This window comes from Euprymna scolopes, chromosome 32 (assembly GCF_053919585.1).
Source record: "Euprymna scolopes isolate OS-2025 chromosome 32, ASM5391958v1, whole genome shotgun sequence".
Taxonomy (NCBI): domain Eukaryota; kingdom Metazoa; phylum Mollusca; class Cephalopoda; order Sepiida; family Sepiolidae; genus Euprymna; species Euprymna scolopes.
Window position 1 is genome coordinate 18,943,832 of NC_136513.1, and position 26,409 is coordinate 18,970,240.

Below are 26,409 nucleotides of genomic sequence, written 5' to 3' on the forward strand. Positions count from 1 at the left end.
TTTCTTCCTATATATTGTCGAAAGTTACTAGGGAAATTACTATTTTAACAATAATAATAATATATATATGTATATCCTCATGAAAATATTATAAGGATATATATTTTATGTATCGATTTTCAGTATTTATTTCTACAGTGCTCAATACGTATGTAGAGTTAGGTAGTAAGTTATGAATATATATGGCAATTAAGCTACACAGAATCTTTCGCATTTCATCCTCATAAGGAATTAGCAGTCATTTTAGCCTGACGATTCCCTACGAGGATGAAACGCAAAAGATTCTGTATAGTTTGATTGCTATATATTTTCATAAGTTATGAAAATGGCTGACAAAAAATCACCCGGCAACCTAATACACAACTTACCAATTGAAACGAGAAAAAATGCTCGGCAGATCAAGAAAATCAACAAAAAAAATAAAGAAAGAAAATTCTGTCGTATTTAATCAAACCGAACGTGCCTTGATAACGACTTGCTGTCAATGTATATATATATATATATATATATATATATATATATATATATATATATATATATATATATATATATATATATATATACATATATATATATATATATATATATATATATATATATATATATATATATACTTGTTTGCAAACAATAAAAATTCTATATTTGAAAATTAACCTTTTCAAAGTCGATAATCGAACAGTACAAATAATATTATACATATTTTTTCTTGTTGGATAAAATAAAATAAAATATCATCCTATAAAAGTAAAATAATAAATAAATAAATAAATAAATAAGACCTTAAGTCAGTGACGGCGTTTCGGCGACATACAGACACATAATCACCATTATATAAAGCTATAGACAAAGAACATATTTATATACATGTGTGCAAATGCAATCTTTTACAGCACATACCCAGATTCAGGCCTCGCCCCTATGATCTTCATAATGTGATGGTGACAAGACAAGTCCAGGTAGGAAGGTCGTGAAATTATTGCGCCATAGCATCACGGACTAGAAAACCAAAAGAAAATGAGGACTGTTGATGATATGGCTATATATATATATATATATATATATATATATATATATATATATATATATATATTAGTAGATGGTTAGTTGAATGGTATGATATGTTCTCTTCGTTGCACACTTTCTTCCACTTATTCTCTCTTTCTATTATCTATATATATATATATATATACATTAGACCACCCACGTTAGTATCTGTTTCGTACATATATGTGTGTATGTATAAATTATGTATAAATTAAATTGTGATTCAATGAATTTCAAAAAACCCTTATTGAAATGAAGTTTTTTTGAAATTCATTGAATCACTACAATTTATTTGGTCTATCTTGCATATCGAGCAATTCTTATTCAGATGGGATAACTTGTAGAACTGATTGTTAAACTAAAATTATTCTTAATTATTATTATTAGTATATATATATATATATATATATATATATATATATATATATATATATATATATATATATATATATATATAATGAAAAGAATCGTTTTTGGGATCGGAAAATAGACACAATTTTTTTCGATTCCGATACCATCATCAAAAGCTCCAATTGTCCTGATTCCCGATTCTGATAATCGTCCTAACACTCTATATATATATTATATATATATATATTATATATATATATATTATATATTATATATATTATATATATATATATTATATATATTATATATATATATATATATTATATATTATATATATATATATTATATATATTATATATATATATTATATATATTATATATATATATATTATATATATATTATATATATATATATATATATATATATATATATATATATATATATATATATATATATATATAAAAATCTTATATAATATAATTTTATATAATGTTATTAATCATTTACGGAAACCTTTTCGACTTTCTAATCTAATTAGAGCGAGGACCAGTGTGATTATTACATAATGCAAATTGGACCATATCTATTTTCACCAATGGCTAAAAAACAGACAATCTTAAGAAGAAGACGCATTAAATGTCTACATGTGCTGACGTAATGGCTGAGAAAAACGATGGAGTCTTCATGCAAACGGAAGTTAGCGATTATTTCATCATATGTGAACATTTCATGTGCGTCAGTCTTAATATTGCAAGCGTAATACTAAATGGATTTTAACTCGAAATTGTTCGTGATTTACTAATATTTAATTTAATAATTAAACAAGATAAAAGCAATATTTATCGCCTGTACACAAAATTTCATGGTATTATGCTTAGGCCACTGAACTACTCTAAAAGTAATGTACTTTTTTGTTGTTGTTTCTTGTGATATATGTTGTTGTAGACGTCAGTAAATGGCATGTGTACCTACGTCAGTGCACTTGTTGAGGTATGTGTCACGAACTGTTTATCTCGTTTGAATTGTGAATGCTTGTTTATATTAGTGATCTTTTAAACCAACGCATTCAGGTGAAAACATTATTACGTACTTACGTGCCATGTTAGTATAAATTCCAAAAACTACGAAAAATGGTCTAGTAGATGATGCCCTAGTTGTTGTTTATAACAAAAAAAAAAAATCATCAACAATTTAGTTCAGTTTAAAAATGGCGGACCTTTAATTTGATTTAAAATCAAGGGAGATAAGTTAGTTTCTCACACGGAATTGGTCGCCCAGCTCTTCCGCACTACAACATACGATACAACTCGATAATTCGATAAATTCTATTTTTTATTGTAATTATTTTTTTTCTAATGTTATCATGTTTCGTAATTTTTGGCATTTATACTAATTTCGCCATAACACGTTATTATGTAACAATGTTTACACCTGAAATGCGTTGGTTTAAAAGATCACCAATATAAACAAGCACCTATTTTTTTTTTTTTTTTTTTATAATTTGCTTTTCATTTCAATTCGGTAAAAAAAAAAAAACAACGTTGCTTGTTAAGATAAAGTCAACAAATCGATTTTTTTTTTAAATATATTGTTTTAAGCCAAAACAACAGTACTTACTTGTCATGTCGAAAATAGTAATATAGTAAAAAAAAAGAAAATACGAAAATTCATCGAGTAGAAAATTATTTATAGTTAAAAGCAATTTTTACGGAAAATTGGAAAAAATTACATTTTCCCTAGATGTAAACACCTTGAAGACTGCGAATACAGGGGACATACTTATCTGCATGTTCTCTACTTTAATGGCGACGTTTTGTTTTAGCCGATAGCGTTGGACTTTTCTTTTTAAACTAAAAACACAATAGCAGTTGTTCTACTTGATAAATTTTCGCAATTTTGGGATACATTGCTATTTTCGACTTGACAAGTAAGTAAGTACTGTTGTTTTTGCTTTAAAACCATGTATAAAAAAATTGATCTGTCGACTCTTTTACAAGCGCATAAAAAAAATAAGCACCAGTTGTCGTTTGATTACTTCGTTTTGATAAGGTAAATTTCTGTAATATTTATTCTATCTATTTTATTCTTATGTTTGTCTTAAATTTGGTTTGGTTCTGCTATGCTAAGATATTGCAGTGTTACAGCCTGTGTCGATGTTTTGCGTGAGGAGATCCTCTTTTTTTTATTATAGGCTGGGCAAAACTTTTCTGCTCTACCTATAACGGAAGTATATAATAAGATGATAACCTTCTTTTTCGTTTCTGCAAAAGCAATAATGAAGATCTACTGGCGCTTTATTTATTATATATTTAATGTATTAGTCCACTATTTATCTACAATATTATTTTGTGAGATAAATGGAGGGGGGGGGGTCTGAAATGCTTAAAAAGTTTTTACAAACCTGCCTTGTGCAACTTGTACAAATCTAGGTAGACCAAAAATGAACGAAGAAAAAAAGAAATAAAAATGGCTGCCTTATCTCTTTACATGCCTGCAATGTTACCACCTGATATGCAAATGAGAGGCTCCTGGTTGGAGATGAGAGGCCTGATTTTTCAGAGAATGGTGTTCATGTTGGAGTTGGATTTTGAAGAAGCAAGTTCGATCAGTAGAAGTGCTTTTGAAGTTGAGAGAGTAAAAGCAGAGAGTTGAGATTTTGGACTAAGGAATTTTGGCAACAGTGTGTCAGATCTATCATCCCGGAATCAGGACTAAGATTGAGAAAGTATTTGATACCACCTTTTATTCAGAGAAGGTGACGTTATCGCATGGATCAAAAAAATGCAATTGGTAGCTAAGCTGCAAAAGGTGCAAGATCTGGCAATTTTTATTCCCCTCTTTCTACATGGAGATGTGCTCTACCTTGAGATGAGCACAGAAGATCAACTGGATGCAAACCAAATAGAAATGCGATTAGTGATAGCATTTACCAAAGGACCATTTGAAGCGTACGAAAGGCTAAAGCGGTTCAAGTGGACAGGAGAGTCAGTTGTTGTCAATACAATCAAAAGATTGGCTGGACTAACAGGATACCTAGGGATAGGGCTAAATCATGCAGCCAAACTTGCTTTTATCACAAGATTTCTGGATGATGTATCTGTGGCTCTGCAACAGTTACTCCATGTAATGGATACCATCTGCTCGGCTTTTAGTCAGCAAAAGAATTCGAGAGACTTGAATAGTGGCAGCAAGTGCAAGTGCCCAAACCAATGTGCAGAAAAGCATTCAGTGTTTCTGATGTCGAGAACCGCATTTTATGAGAGATTGTAAAGAGGGGCCTACATATGTGTAAAGATCGGCCATATAGCAAGATGTTGCCCCCAGAGTCAGGGAAACGGGCAAGCGGGGGGGGGACTTCTGCGCCGCATTAATTAATTCTGAATTCATCAGTGGATGCCGTAGCAATGGCACTTTGAAAGCAGTTGATGGAAGGGTCATAACATGCGGAGGAGCTCATAAAGTGGAGGTCAAGGTCCATGGAGTACATGTAAAAGTGGAGGCGATAGTAATGAGTCACATAATTGATGGGATTGATGTCATAATTGGTATGGATGTCATCAATGAAATGGACGTTGTGACTATGAAGAAGGCTGAAGTAAGGTTTGGAGACGTACATTGTGCCGGATGTATGTATAATTGCGGATAAAGACTTTGAGGACAATTTTGATGGCGAAAAAATGGACAGTGAAATGGAAATGGGAGGGAGAGCCCCCAGTGTCATGGAATAAAGCGACATATCATAAAAACACCCTGGAAAGTGAGAAGACCTCAGAGTTTGAGAAGGAGGCTTAAAGGTGAATAGTAGAAGTTATTCTCTTACCATAAAAAGGAGCCAGAAAGTGTGTGTTAACATTAATGGCAGTGTTCCAGGCAACAAAAGGGATGGTTAGGCCAGTATTAGACTTTGTGAGAAATTTCATTCTCACAAACTCAATACTCAAAATAAATCCACAAATTACAAAAGCCATACCTTTAAACTCAAAATTTATTCAATAATAACAACAAAGAAAAGTTATTGGTCCTGGGCAGTCCATTGCAAAACGGTGGGGAAGTTTTGCCTAAACTCCAATTGTAGGATCCATGATAATTCATTTCCTCAAAAGGATCCATGATAATTCATTGCGTTCTCTGCAAGAATGCTGGTGCTTATAATTAGGCATAAAGCGAGTTCCTTGGGACTCTAACTGAATCAAGAAAAGTTCCAATATTTAGTAGATATAAACATTAAGAAAATGTTCAAAAGGATGCAATCCTGTAATTAGGATATCTTCGGCACAATATAAAGGTGTCTCTGCTTGTAGAGATGTAAGTCCTTTGTTCACCTACACTTTGGTGATATAACATGAAGAAATTATGGCAGCTCCATTCTCGGTAAGGCTTTCTTCTCGGAGCTGTCCTGGTGAGTTCTTTTCCTGCTGAGTGTTTAACATGAACTGAAAAATGAAAAAGCATGATACAAAAAAAAACGTGCCAAGTAATTAACTTGACTCATTCAAACTAACCAATCACGGGCCGTCTACTAGAACTGTGTAGGCGGCTTAAACAAGAAACATGGCGATGTAAGTGGAATTTCTCACCACTTTCGTGATAAACAAATAAATAAAACAACTGTCACTTTTTAAAACGTATTTCTATAAAACTGTACTGTTTTAGTCAGTGAGATAACATAATTTGATTTCGGAACAATTCATTTCAAAATGGGAAAAGTTTTTGTTTTTTTTTACTTTAGCAACACTGCGATGCGATGCCTCTTACCTTCAGTCGCAAGAGACAATGGACACCCCTGTAAGAGTAGCTGCACATGTAATTGTTAGGCAAGGGTTGCACAATCCCCAAACCCATCTCTCTTAAATCGGCACTGCTTAGGTCCAGTGGGAAGGAGAGGCTTAAGCCTGACTGGAAACAATGCTGAGATAAGCGGAGAGCACATACAGCACCTGGAATTCCAAATGGTCACCCATTTTAGTACTGCCCAGGCTCAATGTTGCTTAACTTCAGTGATCACACAGGAACCGGTCTGTCAAAGTGATTATGCCGTATACTTTAGCAATACTAATTAATCATTGATTAACATCTTTGTTGATCGATCTCATCTTTTCTAATATGTGTCAAGGGTGATAACGTACGTACAAACAGGAAAGGCCTTAGCATATTATTATGTAGAAAATACTGTGTTATGTTTAAACAATTCTGTAAGAGGCTCTTTCTGTCACGCTTAAGGGTGAACTAGCATTTCGTTGTCTGTCAAGCTTAAGGTTGAACTAGCATTTTGTTGGTCTATCATGCTTAAGTTTGAACTAGCATTTCGTTGGTCTGTCACGCTTAAGATTGAAATAGTATTCTCGTTGGTCTGTCATGCTTAAGGTTTAAATAGCATTTTTGTCGATATGTCATGCTTAACTTTGAAATGGTATTTTCGTCCGTCTGTCATGCTTAAGTCTGAAATACTATTTTTATCGGTAAACAAGCAGAACCAATACCATTAAAAAATATTGATAATCATAATTATTTCATCCTGTTGTAAAAAAATACAAATATATTTTTAATATTTGGATTATTTGCACAACTATTCTCAGTATATTTATTTTATTTTGTTTTTTTTATTTATTTTTATTTTTTATTGAAATTTTTTTTTTAGATTAGTCATTTGTATATTGATTTATTTATTTGTGGACTGTTATCCTCATCTTGTTTACACTGTGGCGCAGTGGATAGAGGCGTTGGATCTCTATGGCTCCAGTTGAGCATTGTCTGAAGATAGCGGTTTCGATCCTACTTTAGTTGGCCAAAACATGGTGATGGAAGGCAGTAATTACTGGGGATACAGTTACAAGACTGAGCATTTTTATCCTGTCATGGTTAACCACCTGAAGAAGGCCAGAGGATGAGTTGGCTGAAACGTGATAGAACAACAACAACTATGAGGATAATGATAAGAGTCCACAAATAAATGAATAATCTATTCTCTGCTTGAATACAATGCTCACAACGTTTCTGGCTATCTCTAGGTGTGTCTTGTCAACATCTGAAATTTGTATGGAACCCGTTATTTATTTACGGGGAGGGGGTTAGATTGTTCTCATTCGATCAACCATGACCAAGTAGAAATCTTAAGTAATTTGTAATTGTATTCTTAGTATCGTCTGTCCTGAGGATTGAACTGCAAGGACCCGTGGCGCAATAAGTGTCAATCCTCTGGTGTATTACTTCTATCTGGTCATGGCTGGCAGAACGAGAACAAGATATTTACATAAATCAATTAAAAATTTTATTTGGAATTCAATTTTTATCTTGGGCCCCCAAAATCAACAGAGATTAGACCCTTCCTGTAATGATCCGGCCCCTTTTGATTTTGTGGTGGGAGTTTAGTTCTGTGCAGTTCTAGGAGGTCCACTCTCCCAGACTTTGCTTACTCCCTTTGAGAAAGGGTTGTTTTACTGCTAATCGCCTGGGGCGCCCTCATCGGAGAATGCCGGCAGGGCTCCCTAAGCACTTTTTGCAGGTCAGAGTGCCCCCTGCCGCGAGGGTGCTAACTTCTCAATCTCACTTTCCGATCCTGGTGTAAGTACGTAATAATGTTTTCACCTGAAATGTATTGGTTTAAAAAATGCAAACAAGCACCTGATCTTTTTGTTCATAATTTGCCTTTCGTTTCAATTTGGTGAAAAAAAAACGTTGCTTGTTAAGATAGAGTCGATAGGTCGATTTGTTTTTAAAAACAACAGTACTTACTTGTCATGTCGAAAATAGTAATATATTAACAAATTACTTGCAGTGGGTGAGAACTAAACAGCTCAATACAAATTCTTGAGTTCAACAACAACAGCAAAAAATTGTAAATCACTTTATCTGCTGTGTCACAATTTACACATGTAGATTAAATGAGGGATTCTGTTTGAAATTCCATACAGATTCCGGAACTTCAACAAAATACACCTGAAGATGGTCGGAGATTACATTGGGTGCAACGTTGCAAGAATAACATCAAAGATGCGTACAATAGTCTAAATAATCCGAAAATAAAAATAAAGTACAAAAATAAATGCATTTTATTTTACACAGTAATACATAATCTAAGAAAAAAACATCTTCAAATCTATATAGGTGTTTGCAGTGGCACAGCAACTATTTTTGCCACCAGGGGTGGTCGTAAGATTTGCACACCCCTTCCCCGCTGGCCGTTAATCTTTAAAATTTCAGAAAGTCCTTATCAAAATATTCATTTGTATGGAATTACAATCAAGGATTTAAAATCCGTTTCAAAACAGTATTACACACATAAAACACAAAAACGTATTACGATCATAAAAACATTTTTGGTATAAATTTTCAGATTTTTTGTTAGGTTTTTATTATTTTAATTTTTTTCTATTTTCTATTTTTATCCCCCCCTCCTCCCTCTCAAAATACCACCCCTTGGAACGTGCCGTCCAGGGCGGACCGCCTCTAATGCCCCGTCCCCCTTTGCTACGCCACTGAGTGTTTGTCCAGAGTTCTCCCCATATGATAATAAGAAAATCAAATTTTATTGCTAAATGAGCACTGACTGTCTCACAACGCCATTGTGAAAAAACAGTCTGCCGGTACAAGGGAGATAATTCCAAATTATCCAAACTTTTACGAGATTTTAGAAAACCATTCTTAACAGGGAGGAGTAGAGTCATTGAAAAATTCAAATCCACTTAAAAATGATTTTCTTTATATAAAAATAAAACTGTGAACAATTTACGTGATTTTTGGTGTACAATTTTTTTTTTTTTCGTTGCGGGTATGTACATCATGCAGATTTTTCTTTATTTTTTTGTTTTGGATTATGGAGGGTGATTTTTTGGACAAACGCCAGTATACATTTTGATTCATTCTTTTAAGAAACTATCAATTGTAACACAGAAAACATACAAACATTTTAATTATATTCTGTTACATTTTATTTATATTTCATTTTTATAATTATTTAAAATTTTGGCGCTTCTACACTATTGGGACGAAATTTCGGAAATCGTAAAACTGAATTTCACATGAAAAACAATGGTATCTTCGTATTCCGCTCATTTTTCAGATGACTATATCCAAAATTTACTAAAATCGATAAGGTAGAAAATTATTTATTAAAGAAAATAAATAATACCATTTGAGGAAAACGATCGTAAGACACAGGAGAGTTCAAAAGTGAAGTAATTTTCCGTTTTGATTTAAACAAGATGGCGGCAATTTTTCACTTGCTAACACGATTAAAGTTGTTTTGTTTAATAATTCAGTAATATTCAGGTAATTTCGACTGCATAATTTGGAAGCTAACATTGTAACTTATTAGAATTGACAAAAAAAAAACAGTTGAAACCATTGTTTTTTTTATCTGAAAACTCTATTTATCGACTACAAAATCTTGTCCCAATTTTGTAGAAGCGCCAAATTTGTTTTTTTTTTTTTGTTTTTTGTTTTTTTTTTAAATTTGAGATGTCTGAAGTTTCAAAATAATGTTGTTGTTTTTTTTCTTTAATTAAAGTGCCATTTTAACTGCTCTTAGAATGATGTTATTTTATTCGTCTTATTCTGACCACCATTCTCATCTTCGATGCTATTCTGACAAGGTTTCACCCATTTTGTGGCACCGTTGCACAAATAAATAAAGTAATGAGTAATAGTTCTAAGTTGACAGTTTTGGGGGGTTTTGTAGTTAACGGTTCAATCCTCACTACAGGTGATATGATCTAAAAATATAGAAAAAAATTTCTTGTTGCAATATTTTTGGCATAATTATAATACTGATTAGGCATTTACTGCCTTCCCCATCACAGGAAGCTGTGACACAAGGTCAGAAGGCGGGAGGAGTCAACCCAGTATCCCTAAAGAAGGAGCAGTTTGGCCTGGCAAAACTTGTCCAGGCAACCCTGTCGCCATTCTCTGGTTAGGGTACCTCAGGCAGTAAGCAATGAACTTACTTCACCTGAAAATCGGGTGGCAAGGCTTAGGAAGGGGTGGAGTTCCTAGATACTTCACAGGACGAATACCCCAGTCTGACAGATAAAAGGTCATCGAAATGACCCAGTTTCTGTCAGAATGATTATCAAGAACAAATCCTCGACTGGTGTTACCAACCCAAGCCTTCAGGCAACCAAAGCAGCAAGGAAACTCTCCATAACATAATATTGGATATGAGCATAAAGATTTGAACGATTGTAATAGAACTGCTGATGCATGTTTAGCAGTAAGAGCCGCAGCTGCATGACATGGTTGATGGAATAAGAATAATCTACTGCCGTGAATTAAGGTGTTCAATTCAAATTTCGGTACAGATTCCCCGAGTGCAACAAGATGCATCTGAAGAAGGCTGGAGGTTACATAGGCCGAGATGTTGTGAGAATAACATCCAAGATGAGAAGACTAGTTGAAATAATCCAAATAACACAAATCATCAATCCACATCTAAAAAAAATTTCGAATCATTATCATTTCATGATTTTTACATTGAACGCTTTTTCTATTTATAAAAAATAAAACACTAAAACAAATTCTGGGTCTGACCTTTACTCCTGATCTACAAAGTCTGTTTTGAATTCTGTCAAGGCAGGATAAGCTGCTTCTAGCAGCTCCTGCCCAGATGTGGCAACAGTAATCCATCCTTGGACGTACTTGGCTCTTATAGAGGTAGAGAACTGCATCAGCAGTGAGAGTCGCCTACCTGATAGGTCCTGAACTGTCATCTAGGCTTCAGCCCCTGTCCCATCGACGAAATGTTACATCCCTCTGCCTGTTCTACAAGTTCTTTAATTGTGAATGCTTTGACAAACTACAAGCACTTGTACCCCCTTGACGTGAATACCCCCGAAAAACCCGACAAGCAGCTAAAATCCCATCCCTTCACAGTAGAGATCTCTAAGTGTAAGAAAGCCTTCTACTCCAATAGTTTCTTCCCCAGAACTGCTAGACTTTGGAACCCCCTTCCGGAATTCTTCTTTCCCAACTGTACTGACATGCAGAAGTTCAAGTATAATGTGAACAGATATCTTGCTACTCATCTCCTTTCATAATACCCCTGCAACTTATGTTCCCGATAGTAGTCCCCTACTTCAAAGGGTCACTGTGCCTTGTTTGGGGTGAAAATTGAATAAAAAAAAAAAAGAGCAGTAGCATGATCCCACCATTTTTCCATCGACAATGGATTTGATGTACGTGTTCCATTTCAGATCAGGAGTAAAGGTCAGATCCAGAAGCTTGTCAAAACATAGGAATATAAATAATTATCTTACTCATAGAATTATATTCAAAAACTTTATTTGGCATTAAATAACCCAAAGATGGTTGATATGTCAAAAAAAACAAAACAAAACAAAACAAAGTTTAAGTCCACATGTTTTGTTTTTTTTTTTATCTGTGACATTATCTCAAAGATATTGTCTATAAAACCAGTTCTCAAACTATAGGGTGGAACGATAAAATTGTCGCCCCAGGAAAGGCCATGATTCCATTTCCGTTTGATGAAAATCGGTTTTCTTTTTTTTTTTTTTGTTCCAGACCATCTACTAGTTGGCCAGTTATGTATTAATCCTAAGAGCGATACAAGCCTTCTATCACATCTGAAACTGACACAATGTTCAACAAGCGAGATTGGAGATGTGCCGCTGTACAACTCATGCTCTCTACCAATCCTAATTATGATAACAGGACCATTGCCAGCACTCTCAAAATGCAAATCTGGATGGTTCAATGCTTAAAGGCATAGCTCAACGAAGTTTCCAGCTATGGTTATGGTCTTTGGTGTGGTTTAAAGTGAAGGCCACATCATGCCACCTCACATCTTCAAAGTCAGCTTGAAAGTCAACACTAGAGTGTACCTGGATGTACTGAAGAGTGTGGTGATCCCCTGGTGCAATCAGGTTGCCATTGGCAGACCTTGGTTGTGGCAGCAGGACTCGTCCCCAGCCTACAAGTTCAAAGAGATCCAGGCTTGGTTTCAGAAGGAGTGCTTCTATTTTGTACCCTTCTCTAAATGGCCCCTCTCCTCCTCCAACTTGAACCAGCCGGACAACTTCATTTGGTCGTACATTGAGAACATCACCAACATGACCTCCCACAACACTAAAGCAAGCCTGATCGTCGTCATCTGCCAAGTATTTGCTGAGCTCCCACCAGTGCTTGTGCAGTTCCAGACCTGTATCAAGGCGGTGATTGAGGCTGAAATCGGCTACATTGAATAGATGTCAGTTCTACTACATAAACAAGTTACTTGAACTGATTTTTTCAATAAAAATTTAAAAGTAATGCTTAAGGGGCCGACAAATTTATCGTTCTGCCCTGCATTTTGGAATTAAAGAGAGTTCTCGCGGCTTTCTCGTCAAATTTTGCTTCACACATTAGATCCATTGCTCTTTCCGCTTCTCGTAATGTCAGTTTTCGCTATCGCTCCCGACATTTTTTCAAATCTGAAGCTATTCTCTATCTCGACAAATCTATTATCAGACTATGTATGGGGTACTGTTGTCATATTTGGTCTTGTGAATGGTGTGTGACATTTGAGGGTTCTTGATACAGTGCAGAAGTATTTGTAATTTGATTGGCCCTCTCCACATCCTTTCTTCTTCTCTGCCACCTCTTTCTAACAGAAGTGATGTTGCTAGTCTCACTCTTTTCTATAAATACTATTATGGCATGCATTCTTCAGAATTCTGTGATATATTCCCTGCTTCCTTTTTTCCAGCTTGTTTGACTCATTCGTCTAGTGGTCTTCCCTAATTCATTGTTTTGATACCTCATTGCAATACAGATATTTCAGTAGTTTCTTTACAAGAAGTGCAGGCTTGTTAACCATTTTCCTCCTATTATAACCTGGGTCGTTTCAAGATTACAGCTAATAAACATCTGTGTTTGCAATAATTATCCTTCGTTGTAATTAGCCCCTTATATCAAGTGCCTCTGAACTTTGTCTGGAACAATTTCCATTAAAAAATAGTCAGGACATTGCCAAGAGAGAAGTTTGTCAAAGTTAACGATAATTTTATACCTGGTATAAAAGTGTGCTTCTCATTGACCGGCAATAAAACAAAGATTGTTGGATTTTCATAATTGAAACTTGGTGGGCATGTCAGACATAGATTGCTCTTTATTTGTACAATATATGGTTGGATTGCAGAAGAATTTTTAATTTAATTAAAGATTTCGTCCGTGGTATTTTCTGGAGGTCAACCTATAATTCTCGCAATTTCATTTTTTTTTTTAATTAAAACATGTTAAAAATTTTACATCAGTATTGGATGATATAATATATGATGATTGAAATAATTATATCATCTCACATTCTGAAAACTCTAATATATATATATATATATATATATATATATATATATATATATATATATATATATATGAGCAACAGTTAATAAAATATGTTAAAAAACACTTTATATAAAAACTTTTATATATATATATATATATATATATATATATATATATATATATATATATATATAAAGTGAGTTTTTTCTCGCTCTGACATTGATATTAAAAGCCTACTTTTTCTATTTAAAAATTATTAAAATGAATTTCTTAACATACTCAGCCATAGATATGCGAACTACTAAATGAAGGTCAACTAATTTGCATATTCCTTTAAAAACGAACATTAATTTATTACTTCTTCATTTTTATGGCTTCTTATTGGATGATTGGTTTCATTTCACTTTTATGCTGAATTCTATTTATGCATAGTTTCTACATTCGTCATAATTGTGTAGAATTTTAGATGAAAAGGTTCTAGCACACACAAATGTTTATATATATATATATATATATATATATATATATAGTCATTCACATACAATACTGTTTTGCTGTTTCACAGCTCATCCATGCGGCTAGACAGTTGGAGCTTCTAACTGTTGTGCTATACGGCTGCTGCTATGCGGGCAGTGAATTAACAATGTTTTGACATTGTCCAAAGTACCTAAGCTCAATTTGTTAACATAAAGAGCATCACTTCATATGCTAATAGTAATTTGTATATCACTTATATATATATATATATATATATATATATATATATATAAGATTATCAGTGTGTGTGCAAAAATTCTCTACCAAACTTCTCTCTGAATATCTGGCTTACAGAGTTGAAATTTAATATAAAGGGTATTTGGACCTATACACACTTTCGATTTGGTTTTAAGCCGGCAAAAAAAAAAAAAAAAGAAAAAACAGGCAGGGTAAGTCAAATAAAGTATTACTCTTGTTGTTACTCTTGCGCATGCGCAAAATTAAACATTCCTAACTTAAAGTCATTTCATTTTTTACGTTTCATATCCATCTGTCAGTAGCTCAAATGGTAACAACACTGGAGAGATCAACAATGACTAAAGTTGGAGCGCTAAACGTTCTGATTTCGATTGTATTTCAAAAATACAATGGAAGTGAAACTGTTGTATTTTTTAAATCAAGTTTTCTGTCATTACTAAACTTTTTTAACAGCTATGGAAGATTTTTTTATGTCGGTTCCGCAGAAAAGAGCGAAAAGATTTGAAATAATCTTTCTTTCTCGACTGCTTGCAAATGGGTATCTTTTTACAGAATTGGATTACACACATTTTGGATTTTTAATTTGGATCTATTTGTCAGCATTATGAGAATATTGACTTTTGTAATTATTTCGTCTGAAAAATGCCTAACCATTCTGCATCCTTTCATTTGGATTGTTAATCTTTAATCATTAATTCACGTTTTTTATCTTTCATTTCTTTTCCCATTCTTTGCGCCAAAACTTTTTTTTCATTTATTCATTCATTTATGACTAGCTTCCATGTAATGCAGTTTCAATTCATGCCAGTACCAGTAAATTCGTAGCTTAACTATAATATTAATTTGCTAATATCTTTCCTCTGATCAGAAGAACGCATTTCTTTGAATTTGAATTACGCAGATTAAGGAAATCTTAATATTTCCTATATGAGTATCCTGTCGAACAATAAATTCCTGTTACGTATAAAATGTATTCTTCTATAACAAGCTCTATTTCCTATTTTGATTGTATTAAGCTTTTTTATTTGGTTGGGTTTACTATATAAATTTTAATATTGGCTTTAAGTTTACAAGAGCTATATATGTAATTTATATATATATAATATATATGTAATTTATATATATATATATATACATATGTAATTTATATATATATAATATATATGTAACTTATATATGTATATACATTATATGTAATTTATATATATAATATATATGTAATTTATATATATATATATATATATATACTATATATGTAACTTATATATATACATTATATGTAATTTATATGTATAATATATATGTAATTTATATATAATATATATATATATAATTTATAGATATATATAATATATATAATTTATATATATAATTCTTATATATGATTTATATATATAATTTATCTATATAATTTATATATATATAATTTATATATAATATATACATAATATATATATATAATTTATATATATTATTCATATATGTATAATATAAAATGTATATATATAATATATATATATAATATATATATATAATTTATATATATATAATTTATATATATATAAATTATATATATATAATATATATATAATTTATATATGTATAATATAAAATGTATATATATAATTTATATATATACATTTTATATGTATAATATAAAATGTATATATATAATATACATATAATTTATATATATATAATTTATATATAATATATATATAATTCATATATATAATTTATATATAATATATAATGTATATATATAATTTATATATATATAATATATATATAATTTATATATATATAATATATATAATTTATATATATATAATATATATAATTTATATAATATATATAATTTATATATATATAATATATATAATTTATATAATATATATAATTTATATATATATAATATATATATATAATATATATAAAATTTATATATACGTAATATATATAATTTATATATATATAATATATATATAATTTATATATATATAATATATATATAATTTATCTATATATAATTTATATATATAATATATATAATTTATATATATATATAATATATATATATAATTTATATATATATAATTTATATATATAATATACATATAATATATATAACTTATATATATATATAATTTATATATATGATATATATACACTTTATATATTTAATATATATATAATATATATATAATATATATAACATATATATATATATATATATATATATATATATATATATATATATATATATATATATATATATATATATATATATATATATACATATAATGTGATTTGACATGATTAAAATCCGAAAATTGGAACGTTGCAAATACATTTTCATTTTTCCATTACATTTTTTGAAAAATTCAATATTTACGGATCGCAGTCGGAGGAGGTTTGTTAGGGAGGGAGAGGCTACGTTCAGAGGACGGATCCTCGTTCGGTAAGGTTTTGAAACGTTTTTTTCAAACATATCATGGAGTTTGCCATTTGGGAAATATACGTTTAGGTTTAGGCACAGATACAGAGTGGGAGAAATTATTGATAATGGTTTCAGTTAGATGGGTGTTTTTCGTGAAAGTTTTGTAAGGGGGAACCATAGATTGGAGCTCAGACGAGCACTTGCCATGAAACTAATGATAAAGCAGACAGAGACTCACATCTCTTCTGTGGGAAAGAAGTTGTAGGGAAGAGGAAAGGGTATCTCCTACTAGGCTACGAAGTTTATTTTGAACTCTGTCAAGGCAGGATGAGCTGCTTCTGGCTACTCCTGCCCAGATGTTGCAATAGTACTCCACGTAATTGGCTCATATACATGAAGAGAACTGGAGCGGTAGAATGATCCCATAATTTTTCCATAGAACATGGCAACGAATTTGATGTAAGTGTTCCATTTGAGATCAGGAGTAAAAGTCAGACCCAGAAGTTTGTCAAAACATGGAGCCTCCCCAAGAGAAGAGCAATTCATTTCAGTTGATGCCAAACGGGGATCAGAGAGTTGATGATATAAATATAGGAGCTTGTTTTTAGGTGCATTAAAATAAATAAATAACCATCTCTTTCCTTATTGCACCACATGCTGAAGATCAGAGAAGAGAGAGAATCAGAGACAACTTGGTTGTTTACGACCTTTAATACACACACACACACACGTACACGTACACATATGCATATATATATGTATACATGCGTATATATGTATATATACATGCATATATATGTATATATATGCACATATATGCATATATATATGCATATATATACATGCATATATATGTATATATGTACATATATGCATAGATATGTATATATATGCACATAGATGCATATATATATATGTCTATATATATGCATATATATATACATTCATATATATATATATATATGCATGTATATATATGCATATATGTGCATATATATATATATACATATATATGCATGTATACATATACATATATATGCATATATGCGTATATATATTCATATATATATACATATATGCGTATATATATATGCATATATATACATATATGCGTATATATATTCATATATATATGCATATATGCGTATATATATGCATATATATACATATATATTCATATATACATATATATATGCATATATATATACATATATGTATATATATATGCATATATATATACATATATATATATGTGCATATATATACATATATATACATATATATGCATATATATATAAACATGTATATGCACATATATACATATATATGCATATATATATGCATATGTATACATATATATGCATATATATACATATATACATATATATACATGTATATATATACATAATGCACATATATATATATATATATATATATATATATATATATATATATATATATATACATATATATATATATAGTTTATTTGCAGTATTCCGAATTTTACTGTTTATATAATTCAGTAATCGGTCATATACAAATAAATTTTAAGCCAAAAAGGATGACTTAAACTGTCAGCTACAAAATTATCATATTTCATAATTGAGCATTCATATATTGTTTTTACAAAAACCAAGACTTCAAAGAATATATACAAATAGTGTATTTTATCATAATGTTTGAATTTGTCCGAATAGTCTTAAAACAATTGTACCTATTTACTATGCCTCCCCACGGGACAGAGTTAGACACCAGGGTCGTTTTTTAACGTGGAGAAAAGGTACAAAAATAAAAATTGTCTCAGAAAGAGAACAAAAAATGTCTCAAAAGAGAACAAAAAATGGAAGTGCAGCATCTGAAGAACAGATACTACACTTTGATCCTGACCAACAATTGTAACTAACGATGAAATACACTATTTGTTGCTATCAGCCCATTCTTTGAAGTCTTGGTTTTTGTTAAAACAATATATATATATATATATATATATATATATATATATATAAAGAGATAGAGAGAGAGAGAGACATACATCATAATGATTTCTGCATGATTGCCGTCATATTGAGTTCTTCCCATCACGTCGTTCATGCCATCTCAGATGTCTCTGCAATCTCACTGCAGATTTGCACATCTTGAAGCCGATGTGACATACAGATTGAGCAATTTCCGCTGAGTTAACTTCTTCTGGAGATTGAAGGGTATTCCTATGAACAATCATATGTCTTCTCAAACCAGCAGTAGACTTGCACACCCTGCTGTATATCAAACAAATCGCTTGGTTTGGACTAATATGCACAAAGTTTACATGAACAGAAATTTTATGTGACAAGGTGGTTGACGTAGCCAGCTTTTGACAGAAGCACGCGTTCACAAGTGTCGCATTTCCAGCACTGTGTGTCATGGTTAAGACCATCAAGTAAACGTTCAGATTGCTGTGGGCCTTTTTTTCTCTTGACATATATCCATATATATATATATATATATATATATATATATATATATATATATATATATATATATATATATATATATATTGACTTTGCATTGCTTTTAAAATTTGGCACAAACTTTCCGGACAACTTAATGTATTGATAAATTCAAACTTTCAGCTTAGCTGATTTATTTTCAAGCCTATATCAGTTTTCGGTACTGATCCACACCCTGACCCAAGGCCGGGTCGGCATCTTCCGGCAGTTTACGGTGAGCAGATAGGAAAGTTGATTACTATGAACAAACCTTGCTTAAGTCAATGTTTTCTTTTATCCACTTAATAAATTTATATTTGATTTTTTTTCTTTATCTTTTAAATAGAATTCTTTTCACCAAAATGTTCATCCGTTTTATTTATTTATTTTCAAAGACACTGGCAGAAAGACTCGCAGAAAATACCCATCAAGTCTGGGCAAAACAGAAGAAAGAGGACTTGGAAGCTATTGGTGAGTAATCGATTTATTTTCAATCCATAGATATGGCCACTTACGCTACCGAATCCAGATCTATCACTAAATGCAACAAGGGTCACAAAATAAATAACTATCAAGTTCTGGCAGATAGATGTTTTGTTCTTGTCCACACATTCGTACAGGCATCAGACATCTATGGTCCAAAGACAGCGGTACTATAAAAATGGTTTGGCACGGCTGCCGAGATCAGAAATGTTGACAAGAGAGACATTGTTAAGCCATCTATGTAGAGATGTAAGCCATCTATGTAGAGATGTAAGGCATCTATCTAGAGATGTAAGGCATCTATCTAGAGATGTAAGGTATCTATGTAGAGATGTAAGCCATCTATGTAGAGATGTAAGCCATCTATATAGAGATGTAAGCCATCTATGTAGAGATGTAAGGCATCCATGTAGAGATGTAAGCCATCTATCTAGAGATGTAAGGCATCTATGTAGAGATGTAAGGCATCTATGTAGAGATGTAAGGCATGTATGTAGAGATGTAAGCATCTATGTAGAGATGAAAGCCATCTATGTAGAGACGTAAGACATCTATGTAGAGATGTAAGCCATCTATATAGAGATGTAAGCCATCTATCTAGAGATGTAAGCATCTATGTAGAGATGTAAGACATCTATGTAGAGACGTAAGACATCTATGTAGAGATGTAAGGCATCTATGTAGAGATGTAAGCCATCTATGTAGAGATGTAAGGCATCTATCTAGAGATGTAAGGCATCTATCTAGAGATGTTAGCCATCTATGTAGAGATGGAAGCCATCTATGTAGAAATGTAAGGCATCTATCTAGAGATGTAAGGCATCTATGTAGAGATGTAAGCCATCTATGTAGAGATGTAAGCCATCTATCTAGAGATGTAAGGCATCTATGTAGAGATGTAAGGCATCTATGTAGAGATGTAAGCCATCTATATAGAGATGTAAGGCATCTATGTAGAGACGTAAGGCATCTATGTAGAGATGTAAGGCATCTATGTAGAGACGTAAGCATCTATGTAGAGATGAAAGCCATCTATGTAGAGACGTAAGGCATCTATGTAGAGATGTAAGCCATCTATGTAGAGATGTAAGCCATCTATCTAGAGATGTAAGCATCTATGTAGAGATGAAAGTCATCTATGTAGAGACGTAAGTCATCTATGTAGAGACGTAAGGCATCTATGTAGAGACGTAAGGCATCTATGTAGAGATGTAAGACAATAAACATCCATAAGCTTTAAGACGTTTTGAGGAGAGACGCTGTATATTGTTGACCATATATATATATATATATATATATATATATATATATATATATATATATATATATATATATATAAAATAAAAATTACAATGAAATTTACCAAAATGATCCAAGATGGTAAAACTAAAGTATATTATAAATATTAAAGAATTAATATTTATAAAGTAATCTCATTGGATACTTTACCTTTCACCAGACTATCCATTCACGTGAAATCACCTTTTTCTTCAGCATATTCCCTCTGCTTTACTTTTTGTTATCAAGTAAGATCTTTGACTTACTTGCAGTTTCATCAAATACTTTGGTATGCAAAATCCGATCCCGCATTTTCATAATTCCTACCCTCTGATGAGAAGGAAAGTATTTTTTTGAAATTCCGCGGATTAAGGCCTATCCACTTATTAAGTGTTTCCTTTTCAGACTAAATATGTTTTTAACTCTTTTTCAACGTGTTTTTTAACATGTTTTATTAAATATTTGCTCTTTATATATATATATATATATATATATATATATATATATATATATATATATATATATATATATGGAAAGTACTTAATTCTAATTCTCTTCAACAGGTGGCGGTATCCATCCACTTCTTGTGCCATATGATAGCTTGACCGATCGTGAGAAGAAGAAAGACAAAGAACATGCTCAAGAACTCCTTAAATTTTTGCAGTTTTTGGGATTCAGAATTGCATGGTAAGTATATTTACTTTGGTTCAAAACGAGGACGCAGTTCAAAAAAGTGTGTGGCCAGTATAAGACAGGCAGCACTCGTCTTTTTTAATTTTCTTACACGAGCAAATATATACATCCCTTATTGGAGATATACAAAAACGATATATTTATGTAATATATATATATATATATATATATATATATATATATATATATATATATAAATCGCTTTGACACACCAGTTCTCGTCAGATCACCGAAGTTAAGCAACGTTGAGCCTGGTTAGTGCCAGATGGGTGACCATTTGGGAATTCTAGGCGCTGTATGTGCTCTCCGCTTATCTCGGCATTTGTTTCCAGTCGTCCTGTACTTCACTTTCCACTGGTATTTAACAATGTCGTCTCAGGAAAGGTGTGGTTGGAGATTGCACGCCTCCTGCCACAAAAATTTCACGCGCAAGCAACCCTTCGTGGGTATCCATAGTCTATCCAAGACTGAAGGAGCCTGCTTTATATATATATATATATATATATATATATATATATATATATATAATCATATTTTTATTTATATAGACAAATAATGCATAGTCGCTACACTGAACATACTGATGTTTCAGAACAATTGGTTTATTGAAAAACCAAAAACACCTCCTCAGGCGACAGAAATAAAGCTTGTCTGATATTCAAAATGGCTGAAGGGAGTGAAATATATTTTTCAATTATAAAATAAAAATATTTGTTCACTAACTTGAAGTGGGAGGGGTGATACTAAGTGACATTATAGACTCAAAAAGAAGGAAAACGGGGTGACGGCTAGAAAGAAAGAAAAAAGAAATGATAGCCAAAAAAGAAGAGGAGAAAGGAGAAAGAAAAATGCCTACCTTTATATAAAGTCATCTCAGTTTTTATTATTTTAATTTTTTTTTCAACATAGGAGTCACTACTTATCAAGGCCCGGAGGCCACTCGAGGATAAGGGTTAATGGGTATACATTAGTCATTGTGATTATAGCGTAGTAAACATAAGTAGTGGGAATTTTGTAAATTGGATTACTTAGGGGGGCGGTTCATCAAGAACTTGTTTGCGTTGAACTTGAAGACAATCATATTGTAGTCAGCTGGAAAGCAGGCAAACGGAAGAGAATTCCACAGGCGTGCAGTTCTAAGAAAGAAGCTTTGTTCATGGAAACTAGGTTTAGGTTTAGGCAAAGGCAGCATGCGTACCGCAGATTTAACCGGCATAAGTCCAGTTCAAACAGGCAGAAGTACATAGAAGCCAGAAGTAACTGTAAGAAAGAAATAGCGACAGCTAAGAGAGAATTTACTGAAACCACCAAAAAACGCATGGAAGCACAGAAATTAGGTACCTGCGACTTCTAGAAAATCTACAGCAGTGTAGTAAATAATGGGCAATCAACAATCTCCCCACTATCCAACAATCCTGAGGTTGTTTGCTCTGCAACTGAGAAGGCTAACTTGCTATCATAAGAAATCTTGACACTGCAAAAGCATGTGGACCTGATCTCATTCCGGCTGTGCTATTAAAAAAGTGCTCCGCCAAAGTAGCTCTAGTTCTCTCCAAACTTTACAACAAATGCTTAATGAATCTTGTTTTCCTAGTACCAGTTTTCAAGAATTCTGGCGAAAGAACTGACCCAGTAAATTATCGCCCCATTAGCCTCCTCCCACTTTTCGCCAAAACATTTGAGACAATAATTAACCAAGCTCTAGTCCATCACCTTACAGATGCTAAACTTCTGACTGACCAACAATATGGATTTAGACAAGCCTGTTCAATAGCAGACATCCTAACTGCAGTCTCAGAACGTATATACCAGTCACTGGACAAAGCGGGGGGAAGTTAGAGTGGTAGCTCTAGATATATCTAAGGCTTTTGACAGGGTATGGCATGAAGGTCTTCTCAGGAAAATCAGATCATATGGTATCACTGGAAGAATACATGACATAATTAAATCGTTCTTAGATAAGAGAAAAATCCAGGTTGTCCTCGACGGTCGTACATCTAAACAACACAATATAAATGCGGGAGTGCCTCAGGGGTCTATCCTGGGACCTCTGTTATTCCTAATATTCATAAATGACCTCCATAACAAAATTGCCTGTGAGATGGGTATATATGCTGACGACACCACACTCTATAACAGACACGACAGGAAAACAAATGAACACATATCTAAAGAAATGGCAGAAGCACTCGAGGATGACCTCAGATCTGTAGTGGAATGGGGACATAAATGGATGGTCACATTCAATGCTGCCAAGACAAAACTCGTTTCCTTCAATAATTACAAGAAACCTTCTCTACCACCAATAGTAATGGCCAATGACTCTTTATCTGAAAGTACATCCTTTAAATTCCTCAGCCTAACGCTCTCAGGAAACATGAGTTGGAACAATTACATCGAGAGAATCGCCAGGACCGCTGCAAAGAAAGTAGGTTCTCTCTACCATGCTAGAAAGATACTAACGCCCGAAAGTATCCTATACCTCTATAAGGCCATCATTCGCCCATGTATGGAGTATTGTTGTCATATTTGGGCTGGTGCATCTACCACTAATCTCTCGCTCCTAGATGAGGTTCAAAAGAGAGTCGCCAATCTGATAGGTCCTGAACTGTCATCTAAACTTCAGCCCCTGTCCCATCAACGAAATGTTGCAGCCCTCTGCCTGTTCTACAAGTACTTTAATGGTGAATGCTCTGACGAACTGCAAGCACTTGTGCCCCCTCAACATAAATACCCCCAACAAACCTGACAAGCAGCTAAATCCCACCCCTTCACAGTAGAGATCCCTAGGTGTAAGAGAGTTTCTTCCCCAGGACAGCTAGACTTTGGAATTCCCTGCCGGGTCCCTGCTTCCCCAACTGTACTGACATGCAGAACTTCAAGTGCAACGTGAACTGACATCTTGCTGTCCAACTCCCTACACAGTACCCCTGATGCCCATATCCTTGATAGTAGCCCCCTACAACAAAGTGGCAATATGCCTTGTTTGGGGTGAAAATGTAATAAAAAAAAAAATAAAGAATAAAAAAAGATAAAGAGTGTGGGAAATTGTTGATAGTGGTTTTGGTTAGACGAGTGTTTTTCGTGAAAGCCTAGCGAGGGGAGGGGACATAGATGGAAGTTCCGATGAGCACTTGCCATGAAAATAACGATAAAGCAGAGACAGGCTCGCAACGTCTCTTCTGTGGGAAAGAGGTTGCAGGGAAGAGAAAAGGGCATCTCCCACTAAGCTACGAAGTCTATTTTGAACTCTGTCAAGTCAGGATAAGCTGCTTCTAGCAGCTCCTGCCCAGATGTGTAGCAACAGTACTTCATCGTTGGCCGAACCTGGGTTTTCCTTACACGCATATGTGTGTACATATATGTATCTGTCCTGTTAGGTTTATTACATGTATATTAGTATTTGGGTGAAAGCCTAATCTATAAAACCCTTTTTGCTAACCTGTCACTTTCCACACACCCATTTTAAGCCGCCTTCTTCCTTTGACATGTCATTTTAAACGTTTTTTTTTTTTTTGCTTGCCATATTATTTTCACCCCTCCCCATCCATTATAGTAATATAATGTAAATACGCTGTCTTTCCCTTCTATTCTTTCCTTTTCCTTTCTTTTTCTTTTCTTTTTTCTTTCTCCTTATTAAAAAATATTATACTTTGCTCATTTTCTTGAGGACTCTTAATAACCTCGCTTTAATTCATGGATTTTATTACCTGAATATCTTTAACTTGGTATATATATATATATATATATATATATATATATATATATATATATATATATATATACTGGCAAAAAACAAAATCAACAAGAAGGAATAACTTCATATTTGTATTTTTTTTCGGATAATTTAAAATTGTTTTCGAATCCATAGGGAACAAACGCTCAGAAACACAAATTTGTTTTTATCTCATAGTAGAGAAAAGATAGAGTATAAGGGTTAAATGAGATAGATAGATTGATAGTTTGATGATGATGAGTATTATGAAAGGATTTAAAACAATGTTCTATAATATATAGACGTATGTGTATACACGTATTGTATAATATATACACTGTTGTATAATATATACACGTATGTGTCTGTATTTCTTACATGTGTCAGTATATATATTACATGAGCGCATGTCTCTTCTAGCGGTCTATATAACAGTGTCTTTGATATTTAATAAATGTGTGTATACAGAGTATAGAAATATTCATTGTGTTTTGCATGTATATATAATGTTTATTGTGGGTGTGGTTGCTTCTTCACAAATACACGTAGTTAACAAACGTGACACAAGCTTTTATGGACAGCTTTCTTTACAACATATATGTCTGCTTGTCTCAGGCCAAAAGGATCACATACTTTCTTATTTGTCCAAACTTCAAAAGGACGTCATAACAACAAGTTATAGTTTACGTGGCTTTTACTCGTCTCGTGGATTCACTTGTCAGAGTTTTGCATGCTGAATCTCTTTTTACATTTTCACTGGTTCTTCCCTTTGCTGTTTCCAGCGTTGTGTAACATATATACGTGTCTATATTTCTTTCATGTGTCAATATATATTATATGAGCTCATGTATCATCTAGCGGTCTATATAGTAGTGTCTTTGATATCTAATGAATGCATGTATACAGAGTATAGAAATATTCATTGTGT

The 26,409-nt window shown here is 32.6% G+C and overlaps 1 protein-coding gene across 17 annotated transcripts in view; it reads left to right on the forward strand.

The window, feature by feature from the left end:
• Positions 1 to 26,409, forward strand: part of LOC145256229 (ryanodine receptor-like) — a 936,895-nt gene that overhangs the window by 623,530 nt on the left and 286,956 nt on the right. For all 17 annotated transcript variants that reach the window (XM_080114858.1, XM_080114861.1, XM_080114859.1 and 14 more), the window contains 2 exons: positions 19,708 to 19,783; positions 21,637 to 21,760. In XM_080114858.1, coding sequence (XP_079970984.1) covers positions 19,708 to 19,783; positions 21,637 to 21,760 — 200 coding nt within the window. The remainder of the gene's footprint in view (positions 1 to 19,707; positions 19,784 to 21,636; positions 21,761 to 26,409) is intronic.